Source organism: Phaethon aethereus (assembly GCF_964289735.1).
Source record: "Phaethon aethereus genome assembly, chromosome: 26".
NCBI lineage: Eukaryota > Metazoa > Chordata > Aves > Phaethontiformes > Phaethontidae > Phaethon > Phaethon aethereus.
The window spans coordinates 2,509,408-2,523,406 of record NC_138602.1 but is presented as its reverse complement, the minus strand read 5'-3'; the positions used below and the strand labels follow the sequence as shown (position 1 = coordinate 2,523,406).

Genomic DNA, 13,999 nt, shown 5'->3' with positions numbered 1-13,999 from the left:
ATCTAAATGCATAAAAATGGCCTCAAAAGGAAAAAAGAAAATCTAGGTTTAATTATTATCAGTGGGAGATAGTGAATTTGCATACTGTTATACTACAAGGAGATTTGTGATTGCTTATAGTATGAGCTAAAATTAATTTAATCAGAAGAGTCCTTTCTTAATTTCAGTGGGTTCGTTTAGTCCATCCGACAGACCATGTGTGAAAAAGGATACCCAGCTTTGCAGATCAGGTTAACACATTAATGTTTGAAAATTTCTGACTGCTGCTTCTGTCTCGAAACAGATGTCTGCTGCCTGTTTGGAAAGCTTAGGACAGAATGCCTTTTGCAGGGTGGTGTTACTTGGCATAAAACCTAAACTCCAAAAAACGCAAAGTGCTGTTTTTCCCTTGTAGCGTAGAATTCACTTTGTCAATAACTGGCTCATAATGAAATTTCTAGAAAGCCGTGGAGGTCAATGCTTGCTTGGTGCTTATTATTAACGTGCCGGTGAGACAGAAGATGGAGTTTTTTACCCTCTTCAGCTTCTAGGGTTAATGCTGTGGATGCAGTGCTCTGTTCTTCATGCAAAGGTCTGTTTGGTAAGTACATCTGTGACTGAAGCGCATGAGAAAAACATATATCAAATGAGAAGTAAAATTAGAATGCATATTTGGTATTCCTTTGTAGCATTCAGGAAAATAAAGATCTCATCTGTAGTAGTTTTATTTACTGAAAGGAAAAAAGAGAAGCTTTATGTATACAGAGGAGACATCCCTATCTTGAGGAAAATCTTGCTTTGCCAGAATTGTCCTCCAGGGGATTTCAGAGCTGAGTGAAGCAGTGGTAATTTCCAATAGCCATGGGTCGGGGTTGCCAGGCTTGAAATATTCCTTAAGTGGTGAAATATGGAGGTAATTCTTCATCTGCAGTTGTCTGCAAGGGGTTTTACCTGCTGTATTTGAGACAGTTTATGTAAGATGGCTTTGGTGAAATTGTGAGTTTCCAATTATTTTGTCCAGATAGCTGTTTCTTAAATTTTCTTCCCTCCTGTGCTCACAGAATCCTCATGAGTCCAAACTACACATTTCAGAGTCTCAATATCATGCCTGCATCTCTTGGCTAACTGAGAAGCTGAACCCAGACACAGTCTCCTGCCTCCACATCTGCAGCATTCTCCATCTGGCTTTTTCCCAGGCAGGTACGTTTATAAATGAGACCCTCATTACCCAGGGGCAGCAAGTAGGAAATTCGAAATATTTAGCAGCTTGTCTCTGCAATAGGAGGTATTAATAGTGAATGATTGTCCAGTGTCATGAAATCAATACAAAGACAAGGCGTGAAAAACTTTCCTGTCTGTAAGGCTCCTTCTTAAATCCAGACCTTTTTGGGGTGTGTGTGTTGACACGAGAAGTTGCTCTTAAAAGGTTCTGTGTTGGCTGCCATGCCACATGGGACCCTCTTTCAAAGTTATCAGAGTGCCTTACAAACTGAGACAGAACAAATCAGGAAAAAGCCATGGCATTTACTCATAGGAATGGTTCGGTGTGAGTTAATAAGAGGAACTGGCAGTGAATTAACTAAGGCGGTCAGGGCTGGAAGAGGTGCCTAGACCAGTGGGTACTTGATATTTTCAGAAAGAAACATGCAGTGGCTATAGAAAGGACGAAAATACACTCTTTTCATTGCCTATATTAGTTATTCCCTGGGGCAATCGCTGTTGTAATGTCTGTGTAGAGGAAACTGGATGTGCAGTTTAAAGCAAAATGTCTCAGTGCTGGCCAGCAGCAAGTTAGGGGAAGGGGTTATAATTTAAACAAAAAATATATCTCTTTCTGGGCTGATGACTAATGGACTACAGGATGCTCTTAATTCACTAATAGGAAACATGGTATCTATTTGCACTACTTAATAGCTCTCCACAGACCGTTATTGAAACATACTGGAACCTGTCCTGAAAAGTGCTATTCTTGGCTTGTTTTGTTTTGTGGATTTTTTTGTTAAAGTAAAATGTTTCCAAAAAGTTTAAAGGACTTTGCATCTTGGAGACAGGGGAGGCAGGCTCCATGATCTTACAGAACTTGGAATAAGATGGCTGCAAGGTCTTATACCAAAAGGTCATTTACGTGGGTGAGTGCCAGGCTGCGTCATTCTTCTACTCCATTCATTCCACTCTACTTTGATTCATGACATGCTGGGAAGGAACAGAAAGACAGAGTTATTTTTAGAAAGCAAATTGTAGTATAAATTTTGTTATTCCCACTATGTCAAAAAATATGAGTATGTTTGGGTGTAATCCTCTACAAAAGCGTACCAGGGCCAAAGGTAATGTCATTCATAGCTTTAATGGGCTTGCTTCTTCTTCTTCTAAGGTTTTTTCCCAAGTGCACAGGACTGTGAAAAAGTTACTGTAGGATAAAGGCAGTTCAGCAGTAACTTCCCATGTGCACACCTTTACCATGCGGCAAATACCAATTTATTGAGGGACAGTTTTTCTCAAGTGACTCCATAGCAGCTGTAGTTGTGAGCGGCCCGTGCTTTGGGACAAGCTGCAGTGCTTGTGGTTGCAACTGCAGCCGTGCTGTGGTGGGGTGAAGCTGTCAACAGCTTCCCAGTTTCCTACCCCACTGCTGCAAAGTGGCTGATGCCTCTCTTGTGCTAGGTGAGTGGCTAAAGAGGTCCCGGGTCTAACCCCGTCTTGCCTTTCCTGTTAGTGGATTACAAACGCTATGAAATCTATCACATAGAGAGAGACAAACCAAAGAGTGAGGTACAAATCAAACCTGGTTTCTTGATCCTCTGCTGGGGGCACAGGCCTGCTTGGAAGAGAACCAGCACAACAGTAAGTGAATCTCCACCACAAACTATCTACCCTGTCTTTTGGCCCTGAGGTCCCATTTGTTTCTCAGAACAATTCAGACTCATCCAATGGCAATTGTGATCAAAGCTCCTTTTTCTCTGGCAAGATAATAGTAGAAATATGCACTGTTTCCCCTCAGGAGCTAGTTAGAAAGAATAAGAAAAGGGAGGCTAGATCACGCTGAAGCAGAGTCAAAACCAGGCCAAATTATTCTGGCATAGGATTTTGACACTGTCTTCCAAACCTCCCTAGAATTTTCCTTCCCATCTAATGTTACAGCCTCGTATCTTGCCTTTACGCACACCCAGGATGTGCCTGACAGCAGTATTTGGCACTCTGCATTGCACCATCGTGCAAATGCTACAACTGAATGTCAGGAGAACGTTCCCTGGTGCCTCTGGCTCTGGTCCATGACCAAATGGGTTCACTAGCTTTACAGAGGTAAAAAGCTGTGTCAGGAATCCATTCGCATAGGTGAAGGTCAGTAACATCACAAAAGTGATGGCACAGGTCACTGTAGGGAGAAGAGAGGCTTTATCGGTTCCCAGACACTTTAGAAATGTCCTGTTGGGTCCAAACACCTCCTGAGAGTGCAGAGCCTGGCTGCCCAGGGGTGCTACTGAGCAATAGGACCATTCCCATCACGAAAGAATGTTTAAGCTCTTTTGTAAGTGCAGGATAAATAAAAAAGAGTAGTTACCTTTCTTTCTCAGCCATGTCTTGTTTCTCTTCTGCCCTGTAAACACAAATCACATTTGAAATCTATCATCTAGAGGCAAGCAGTGCAAAAGGGCAGAGTATCTAAGGCCTTTCTAGGGACATAGATAGCTGGACCTCAGACAGAGGTTACAGGTCTGATCAGAAATGCCTGTTAGCTTCTTGTCCCTGTGATGTGCAGCCTTGGTAATCCCAGGGCTCTCAGGATGCCTCTGTTGGCCCTACAGGGAGGTGGTAGCTGACTAATTCAGGCTGGACAACTTGCTTTTCAGCAGCTAATGAACTGAATCTTCCCAAACTGGCATCTCCCATTCAATTCACCAGCACGAGGAGGTGTCGTTATAGCACATCGCTCTTGTGCTGACCCAGCTCGTCTTTCCTCTGTCCGTGATCGCCTTTTGCTTTTAGCAGAGCTGACTGTTATCACTGTTTACGGCCAGCACTTCTAACCTAAATCACCGGTGATGGGATGGGTCTAGAAAATGAAACAAAACAAACTATAAACTAATGGCCATCTTTATACCACTCTAGCAGAATGAAGTGGCTTTTAAAATAAGTGCTAGTTCTCACTTTAAGGTCAGTTTACATGGTCATATGGGGGAAAATGTGCCATTTTAATACACAGAGTGATTTCTGATGACCTCTGCTAGCACATACAGTGCATGTTCAGGATGTATGCACTTGTGGGATTAAAAGGAACAGTTCTATGGATAAATAACCTTTTAATCAAGCTTCTCCTCCCTACTGCAATTTTGCTTATTTTGAGAAAATCAGTAGAAAGTAAATATAGGCTGTGTGGGATATCACGGTAGAAGGAACACAGAATTGACTGGTTATAACACAAATAATGATGAGAGAAAGCAACAACATCCCAATAAAATGAAGCCACTCTCCAACCCCCTTCCCCCCGAAATTAATTTTACCTTTCTTTTCTGGCCTTGATCCTCTCTTCTTCATATCTGCAACAAACAGGAAACATTCTTTAAATGTTACCCAGTCAGGACTGTTCACCTTTAGTAAAATGCAATGTTTGCTCTGAAGGTGACAGAAACTGCAGACTAGCACAGTGTGCAGGCTCTTGCTTGGCACCAGTATATGAGTAAGACAAGGTCTGCCCCAGGCTCTGTGCTTCCAATACATGGCTTTTGACTCAACACAATATCCTGCTACAGGGGATTTTTGTCCTGCACCTCCTCAGAGCTATGTGTGCCCCAGGATCCCTCTGATACTCACTGTAAGATGCAGTCTGGAATCTGCACGTGCTCCATTGGGATGAGTTGCTCCAGTTCCTCCAGGCTGTGGACATACTGGATCTTATTGATAAACTTCACGCTGGCAGAGAGAGAGAAAGAGTGTGTGCTTGAGGTCTGGTTTGGATGTTATCTCCATAGGAAGTCAGAATTTTCCTGATAGAAACAAGGAATTCTGCATCTCTGTATCCTCTGTAGTCTGAGCATACCCATCTCCTCCCAGTGCCAATATGCTGGTGGCTAAAAATTGTGGTGAGATGCCACATTACTGTACCTCACTTTGCTTTGACCCCTGCTTCTCAATATCTGTAGGAGCGAAAAAAGACCACAATTCCTGCACTTCCCAGTAAATCTTTATGTGCTCCCCACTAGGACAGACTTTGGTCTGGATCCAGACCACCATAGCATCTCCTAAAACCACCTCTAGAGTTGTCCTTCGAAGTATCAGAGAGGTATAGGACAATGTAGGACAATGATGAACAGCCCCATCTTGGCCAGCACTAGTTAAAGGTGAGCTTAAGATCGGATTCATGAGATTAAACTTCCACTCCAAAATCAGCCAAGTTTGGGTACTATATTTAGTACATTTTACATTATAACTATGCTATACTTACCTTATGAAGGGTCTGGATATAGCCAGCACTGTCCGGATAAACCATGAAGGATGCACAATTATCAATGCTTTGAGGTTTTTACGCAGCCTGTGGAAAAGCCATGGGACAGAAAGTCAGATTCAAAGTACCTTTTCTCAAACTCACCTGTAATGTGTCAGGGCAGTAATAAGTGTTATGATGCTCACCAGCCTCAGCTGGGTGTCTCCAGACAAAAGCCCTGCCCATGGCCTTAGGAACCCTACTTAAGCTCAGACTTGGCAGGCTGGAGGATCACTGCTTTGCTTGGGTGCTGTATTAGTGTGATCTCTGTGAAGGTGCATATGAGAGGAGAAGAGGTGATGAAGAGAGCCTGGAGTAAGTCAGACAGCTGTGACAGAGGAAGAAATTACAGAATCTGGGGCATGAGGAAGGTGGCTGGGAATGCTGTGAGGAAGCAGGGGAAGAGGACCAGGAAGAATAGAGAGGCAATGCTAACAGGATTCTCACCTTCTGTCTATCATCTGATAGCATTTCTTCAGCCAGCCAAGGCCTGGCATCCTCCTCCGGGGTGTTGCTCCGTTGAGGTATACGATCATATAGTCCTCAGCCACTAGCAGCTCCAGACTACTGATCACATATCTGTTGGGTGGTGATCAAAGGCAATGGGGACATGAGACTCAAAAAAGGTCAGTTGAGGTTTTCTTCAAGTGTCTGTGCGTCACCCCAAAAGGCCTACAGACCCTTTCTTTGTAGACCTTGGAAAAGGTTTCAGATTCCCCTGGCACCTCTGCAGGATGCATAATGGGGATTTCTGAGGGATCACTGGTATGTGTTGGCATAGTGCATACACTGATGGACATCCCTGTGCCATTCTTCTGCCTAGCAGTAGCATCTCCCAGCTGGTCAGTGTTCTATACATATGCCCTAGCCTACTTAGGAGTCCATCACTGGCATAATTAACGCTGAATGTTTGAATGCTTTGACTTACTGGACTCAGATGCAAATGCTGCACATTGGGTATGTTTGGCCTGGATTCAAACTTTTTTCCAGCTGTGGTTCCTGATGCAATGAGTACATGGAAACTGCTTCCCCAGAGCCCGAGTTACTTTCTTTGCCCTCCTTTCCCTCATAGACCTTGACCAGACACTTACAAGAAGAGATTCTCCATGATGTAGTGATAATCAGCCAGGTTACTGTCTGGGAGATAGCAAGCAGCAAAGACGATGATGGCATTGAGACCTTCTCCGTAGTATCCTGGGAAAGAAAGAGTCAGGCAGCATCAGTGACTCTTTCCAGGGGGAGATACAAGAGTTGAAGGAAAAATAGTGAAGATGTGTTGCCAGATTTGGGCCTGGACTGGTTTTTGAGCCTCTGTTCAGCTCTAGGTAAGTGTTTGTCCCTCTTATGGACCTCTTTCACAATCAGATTCGCCTCTGATCCTGGTTTTGGCTATAACATGCATGTGGGGTTCAGGGAAGGAATTTGTGTGTGTCAAACCACAGAGCTGGGAGCTCTGCCTTGTGCTGTTGCTTGGCTTTGCTCAGATTTCAGAAATGGTCACAGACTGAGGATGTATTGTCCTTTAGCTGTGCCTCCAGAGACAGCTCAGGCACCGAACTACAGAGGGATTAAGCACCTGCAGTCCCTTCATCACTGGCAACTCTGCCCACAGCCAGGGCTGAGGATCAGGGTATATTCAGTCTTGCTCAGAGCCAGCATTATCCCTACTTTTGTTTATTGAAACATTGCTATACGCTTTTTAGCATGAGCTGAGTGCTTTTGTGCTTATCTGCCACATAGTGGTACAAAACAACTAGCAATGTTTCCCTAAAGACAGTCAAAGCAATCAGTCATGGCATCCTCTCCAGCTTGACAAAGGTGGACTGAAATAAATCCAGCAAGCCAGGATTAGGCCTCCCTCCCCCTCACCTCCGTGTGTCACCACTCTCATGTAGGGTTTGATCATCTGGAGGTCGATGCGGTGCTCCTGCTCTCCAATGATGACAGTTCTCCAGAGCCGTCCATTAGTAGCACTCCCGTCTTCTGTACCACCATCCCCAAACAGGTCTGCACTGTCCCCAGGCATGTTTTTGGCTGTGGCTACAGGAGTGTCATCTGGAAAAGGAAGAAACATTTCTACCTTTAATATAATTAGTCTGGAGAAGAGGAGGTTGAGGGGAGACCTTATTGCACTCTGCAACTACCTGAAAGGAGGTTTTAGTGAGGTGGATGTTGGTCTCTTCTCCCAGGTAACTAGCAATAGAATGAGAGGAAATGGCCTCAAGTTGTGCCAGGGGAGGTTTAGACTGGATATTAGGAAAAATTTCTTCACTGAGAGGGTGGTCAGGCATTGGAACAGGCTGCCCAGGGAGGTGGTGGAGTCACCATCACTGGAAGTGTTCAAAAAACCGTGTGGACGTGGAACTTGGGGTATGTGGTTTAGTGGGCATGGTGGTGTTGGATTGGCAGTTGGACTTGATGACCTTAGAGGTCTTTTCCAACCTTAATGATTCTATGATTCTATTCTATAATGTACGAAGAGGCTCTGCAAGAACTTTGGTGTGCAATAAGAGACGGTAACAACCATGGGCTGAGGATCATCTGTTTCATCTGCAGCTTTGATCTGTGTAAATTTGTGGTTCTTAAAAACCTTACTCCATTGCCAAATTGTAATAGAAATGAGCTTAACATCTCATGCTGTTTATAGTACCTGCAGTCACAGACTGGGCACTGGACTTTTTGCTGGATCTCCCTTCTGATCCATCTATACTGGCTGAAGAGGGCACTGCCTGTGCTGGTTGTCTTCTGATCTGCTAGAAGAGCTGCTTGCATGAGTCCTTCTTAGCCTGATTCAGTCAAAATCAGCCAGGTTAGCAAAGACCATGTTATTCAAGACGTTGGAACATTCATGTAGTAGCTCTACTGGCAGAGCTGAGCAGGCAACACCGTCCAGCCTGGGGTGGTAGCCCAGCTGCAGCTGGCAGGGCATGTGTGCCCACAGCCTTATGCCTTATCCTGAATTATGGCTAAACCAGTGTTTGCAAGTCCCTGAACTACTTCTACCCACACTCTCCCCACATGGAGGTGCTGAGATAGCAGCACGGAGACTCCTGAGCTATTGCTGGGGTCCTGGTGGGGCAGACACTGTGTGAAAGATGGGTCTTGGTTTTGTGTGCTGTGCTTCTCTGCTGAGGAAGTCAGTCCTCAGCTGCTGATGCTGAGTGGTGTCAAAGGTGGTTAACAGGAAGCAAAAAAAAGCCCCAGCCCCTGCAGACATTCACCCAGAACCGGCCATTTACCTTCCCATTCCAGTTCATTCCCATTCCCCAGGAATTCGAGGGAATCTGTCTCATCAGGAGTTTCAATATCATCCACATTAATGTCCAGGTCATCTGGTGTGTCCAGGAAGTCATCGGAGAGAATGGAGCCTTCACTCTGGTCCAGGGAAATGTTGATTTCAGGTGCAACAAGTGTCTTCCGCTTACGATGCGTCCCATTAAAGTTTAAAGTATTTGGGGGAGCTGGAGTTAAAAGGAAAATAACTGACAAGTTGTCCTTGTCCTGCATCCTTAGTGCAAGACGTGGTACTTTCACTATGCATATTTCAGGCTATGGTTTTGGAAGCTAAGGGTGGTGGATCATAGCTGGGAGGTACTGGACGCCTGCAAGTATGGCTGGATAAAAGTGCCCACACTTCTAAGATATGTATTTCCTCCCCCAGCTTCTTGTGAAAGATTAGCAAATTCAAATATCTGCTGGTCTCCTCTCCCACGTGGGAGTTTTTGCAGATACTCCAAGGGAACTGGCTTTCACCCTAACTGCAAGCTGACATTCCCATAGGCTTGTTTTCCTTTGAGATCCTGATTAGGCAGGCTGGTACTTACAGGATGTATTCTCGTCTTCTGTAGGGCTGCCCAGCGACTCCATCCCCGTCTCTTCTGGAAGAGGTCTGCAGGCAAGCCAAGATGCAGAGGTAAAAAGACAGGAGATAACAGGTGATGTTGAGGAGAAAGCCACTCCGTGGCAGGCGGTAGAGAGAACTGGGAACATCAGGGAAAAATGTACAATCCCCATGTGTGCTCTGCCCTTTCCCTTTTGCCTGTGAGCTCAGCCTGAGGCATGCCCTCAGGTGACTTGCCCACGAGCAGCCCAGCAGCTGTGCTTTCTTACTGGAGCACTGTGCAAGCCCCAGTAACCCCCAAACTATCCCTGCATTTATCCCCCAATACATCTCTCATGCTGCCATTCAGGCAAGAGACTGGAAAATCCTGCCCAGGGCCATGGGAACAAATCCTGTCCCCAGAAGAGCCGGGTAACATCCTCAGTCTCTCCATATTATCCCCATTTTTACCTCCGTCAGAAGTTTGAGAGGCAGTGCCAAGCTCTAGGGCTCCTCATCAAGGGTGCCAGGGAACATCTTCTGCAGTTGCCTTCTGCCACAGGCCCCAGCTGCAGCGCAGCAAAACTTTATCCAATAGTACCTGCCACAACCAGCTCTCCCGGGAGGCAGCTGCCTTGCTCTAAGGCAGTCAGTGTTCAAGGCGAGGATCAAACCTTCAGTGGGATCCCAGAATTGTCACTCCATCCTCACCTCAGCCCCCGTTTGACAAAAGCTGACGGTGATACCCAAACCCTGCTGAGGTTTGGAAGCAGGTTCATTCTGAGCTAAGATCCAGGCACCAGCACTCAAATCCCTATTTCAGAGCCAAAGGCTGACCCACCGCTCCCTTTCTGGGGCTCCACGGCCCAGGCCAAAGTTTGCAGCTTCTCCTGCTTGGCTCCTGCATCCTCTTGGTATAAGTTGCTGTGCCTCCAGCTGGAGACTGGAAGCATCAATTGATGTAGAAGTTGGCTTTCCTACTAATGCCCAATCTCATTATATGGCTGTCACCCTTTGGAAGTTGCCAGAGTTGTTCTCGACCCTCACTGGGGTAAATGAAGTCAGAATCTGGCCCCAATACTGCGGTGAGGAAAGCTAGCGGGTGGCTGAGCAGTACACTGCCTGCCCTGAGCTAGACACTTTCTGGACGCTTTTCCCCTTAATTTGAGCTGGGACTTGTGCCTGTCCCCTGGCATTAGCTGGGTTTGAAACTTCTTGCACAGCATGACCAAACCCCACCAACCCCATGGCAAGTTCATGTTGTCGAAAGCCTCATTAAGAGGGACCTTCTGAGCCATCCTTTTCACCTGCCCCTTGCTGGAAGCTCCCCCCTCAACAGGGGGAAGAGCTCATGCTTCCAGATGTAAAATCCTGAGTGCTGGGACAGCCCTGGGGTGAAATGTGGGGGAAACCCCAGCAGTTTTAAGGCAGTGCTGTAAGACTGGGGATGGGACTGTGTGCAGGGATGGGGTCCAGCAGCTGCTGGCCTTATGGTCCAGCGATGGCAGGGAGGGAGATGATGGGGACCGGTACCTCCGAGTCCACAGGAGGATACAGCCCTACAAAGGCTCCTCTTTGAGCTGCCGTGACACCAGAGCCACCAGCCAAATTAAACCCTATAAATATTTAGATTAAAGGATAATCCTCTCTTAGCTGGTTATTGTATATTTATGAGAGCTGGAGACCTGATCAAAGGCTCATGCAGCACCCAGGCCCTGTGGGCAGCCACAATATTCCTGAGCAGTCAGAAAGATCCTCTGTCCCCCTCCAGCCTCTCCTCCTCCCATTTGCTTTTGTCTTGAACAGGGCCTGGCTGCTTGTTTATCTGACAGAGCTGGCGCCTGGCACAACCGGGTGATACAGCATCAAAAGAGGGGGGGAAAGGCCCAGCTGTACCCGAGTATGTGCTGCAGTCAGGCACTTTGCTCTCTGATGCTAGGATTCATCTAAGAAAAGCAACTGAAGAGTCAGAGGTGAAGAAAAGGGCTTTCTTACCTTCCCAAAGGATGGTCGAATCACTACCTCCCAGTCTCCCGTGCAAATCTTCCTTCCCAATGCAGCTAGCCCCAGATGCCAAATTTTCTGGATGAAGCAGGTTTGCTAAGGGTCGGGTGCCACCATTTTGCTTTCTGCTGATAGCGTGCTGCCCAGCTTCCCCTCTATAAGCACCTTTTCTCAGGCCTCAACCAGCCCCGAGCCTTCACCGACCGTGATCCGATGGATGCGTGATGGAGTGAGCATGCTCCTGCATCCGCCCCAGGGCACCGCTACAGCATCATCGCAGGGCAGCACTTGCACAAACAGCTGAGACAGACTGTCAGCAGGAGGCTAAACCTTCAGGGAGCAGCAGGAGTGGGGACCCTTTCCTCTCCGCTTGCTCAGTGCCTCGGCATTGCACCTTTGCAACCTGCAAGGCAGGAGCTTGTTCTGCAGACCAGCTCTCGGGGAGGGGTGGGGATGTCGCCTTGTGTCCTTAATGAGCAGCTGAATTCCGTTCCCCCAGCCCAGATCTTTGTCTAGGATACTTTTTTTTTTTTTGTGGCAAGATTGGTTAATCACAGCTAAGCAAAAATAGCTATGCAGCAAATCATCTGCTAGAGAGCTGCTGTCCCACATGCAGCAGCTTCTGCCCTATTATTTTAACACTTCTGGGGGAAGTGTCCTGAAAATTATTATTTATTTATTTTTAATGCCATTTAAACACAGCTAGCACTCATTTGCCTTGTGGTTGTTAGGGCTTTTATTTCACTTACATCATTCCTGATTTAATACCTCTGCAGCGGTCTATCAGCAGGCTGAGGAGCTTGTTTGTAGGCTCTGGCCTTGTCCCTGCCACTGGCTTGCCACCCAGCCATGGTCACATCTCTTTGCCTCTCCCTGTGCTTCGTTTGCTAGGCAGGCGCGATGCTGCCCTTGTTTGGTGCTGTGGGTGCTGCAGAAGAAATGCCGCTTGAAGGCTTGGCTGCGGCTGGGATAAGTTTGCTGCTTGTATGGCAAGTGTGAAAAAAAGCCTGGGAGCTCCTGCTCCAACATGATGGTGTGGGTTAGTGCATGGGTGTCCAGGTGTTAGTCCAGCTTTGTCCCCAGATTTTCTAGGGAGCCTTGGGTCAATGTTTTATTTTCTGTACCTTGCTTTCCCTTCTACTCAATTAAAAGCCTGTCAGCAGAGCGCTCTGGAGGAGCCTTAGGTTGGCAGAGGTCCATCAGCCCAAAGCTCTGCCCAGCTCTGCTCTCAGAGGAAAGAAAAATCCATCCTAGAAACCCAGGGGTTTGGCTGAGCCCACCTCTGGGGCCAGCAGAAGGACAAGCCATGTCCTGTGAGCCGGCTGCTGGGCTGCCGGACAGAGGTGCTTAGATTAGTGATGCAGCTGGACCCGGGGTAAACAGAGCTAAGCTCATCTGCCGGTGCCGAGGCAAACAGGAGACCCTTTCTAGCATGGCAGGGGCTGTGCATGCCCACCCGCACGGCATACTGTGCCACTGTCTGCAAATACAGGGGCTCTGTGGGCTGCTCGGGGGAATTCAGCTGCAGCTGGGATAGGGTGAGACAGCCCTGAAAAGCCTCTCAGCAGCCTGGACCCCAGCTGCAGCAAGGCTTGGTGTTGGCCATGCGAGATGCTGCTGGGCCATGGGCGTTAGTGCTGGATGTGTGGGGCAGTGCTGCAGCAGGGGTGAGGGTGGGTGCACCCTTTGGGTGGCTGCAGGGAGTTCAGTGCACACTAAGCTTACATGTTGGGGTTTTTTTTTGGCACTCTGTGCAGTTAGTAAAGCGTGAAGGTGAAAGCTGCCACTTTGGCACCTTCTTGTCACCCACACATCATTTCTTACAAGGTTTGCAACCATTCAGATTTTGCACGTCAGTGCCAGCGGTCATTGCATCCCAATGATTCTGCTTCCTGTGGCAAATTCCTGGCAAAGCAGCATTGCTCTGTTTAGGGAGACATTGCTTGAACAAGAGACTGGGAAGGAGTCCGTCCATCCATCCCTATATGCATCCATCCATACTAATCTCCCTGTCCTCCGCACCCAGCTCCTTACCCTCTCCTTGGCATGCTCACAGAGGGTTGCCAGAAGCCTCCCAAAAATTTTGAAGCATTCAGAGCAGCCTTGCTACAAAAGCTCTGTTCTCTGGCCAAAATTGCCCTGTTGGAATTAAGATTCCTGTTGCCTCTGGGGCTGGAGGGAGGGACCTGCATGCTTCATGCCCTGCTGGTTTCTTGCAGGAAGAAATAAAATTCTCCCTGGCTTTTTTTTGCAGGGGACAAACCTGGGGAAGTCCTCGTCTTGCCACTCTTCCTTCACATCCACGTTTTCCATCCGCAAAGTGGCTTCCGTGGTTCCCATCGTGCTCAGAGAGGGGCTGGCTATACAGCGGTTCCCTCGAGGAAGGGCTCAGGCTGAAAGGTGGAAGACAGAGAGGTTGGCATTGAGCGTCATGACTGGGGAGCGTTTAATCAGAGCGGGTATGCTGATACTATACTTCTCTCCACAGAGCAGCAGTGTGTTAGCTGCTTGTTTTGCAAAAGCAACAAGGCAAGGACATGGGGTTTTGTGGCTACTTGACATGCTTTGGACAAGAAAGAGGAGGTGAGGTTGTCCCTGGATCAAAGCAAAAGGTATAGCTCTGCTCTCTTCTGACTTTAGCTCTTCTCTCTGAGGATCAACACTGTCTGGGCTGATGTCCACCTGTTTTTCCCTTGCTACTTCTCTTCTGATTCTAA

The 13,999-nt window shown here is 47.4% G+C and overlaps 1 protein-coding gene across 1 annotated transcript; it reads right to left on the bottom strand.

Annotated features, from left to right (window-relative positions):
- Positions 1-3,198: 3,198 nt before the first annotated feature.
- Positions 3,199-13,622, bottom strand: ATCAY (ATCAY kinesin light chain interacting caytaxin; the record flags this gene model as incomplete). Its single annotated transcript, XM_082011090.1, has 11 exons — positions 3,199-3,352; positions 3,539-3,574; positions 4,479-4,514; positions 4,789-4,887; positions 5,420-5,506; positions 5,906-6,037; positions 6,550-6,652; positions 7,328-7,513; positions 8,698-8,919; positions 9,283-9,347; positions 13,546-13,622. The coding sequence occupies 11 exons, from the start codon at positions 13,620-13,622 to the stop codon at positions 3,199-3,201; spliced, it is 1,197 nt and encodes a 398-aa protein (XP_081867216.1).
- Between the last annotated feature and the right edge of the window lie 377 nt (positions 13,623-13,999).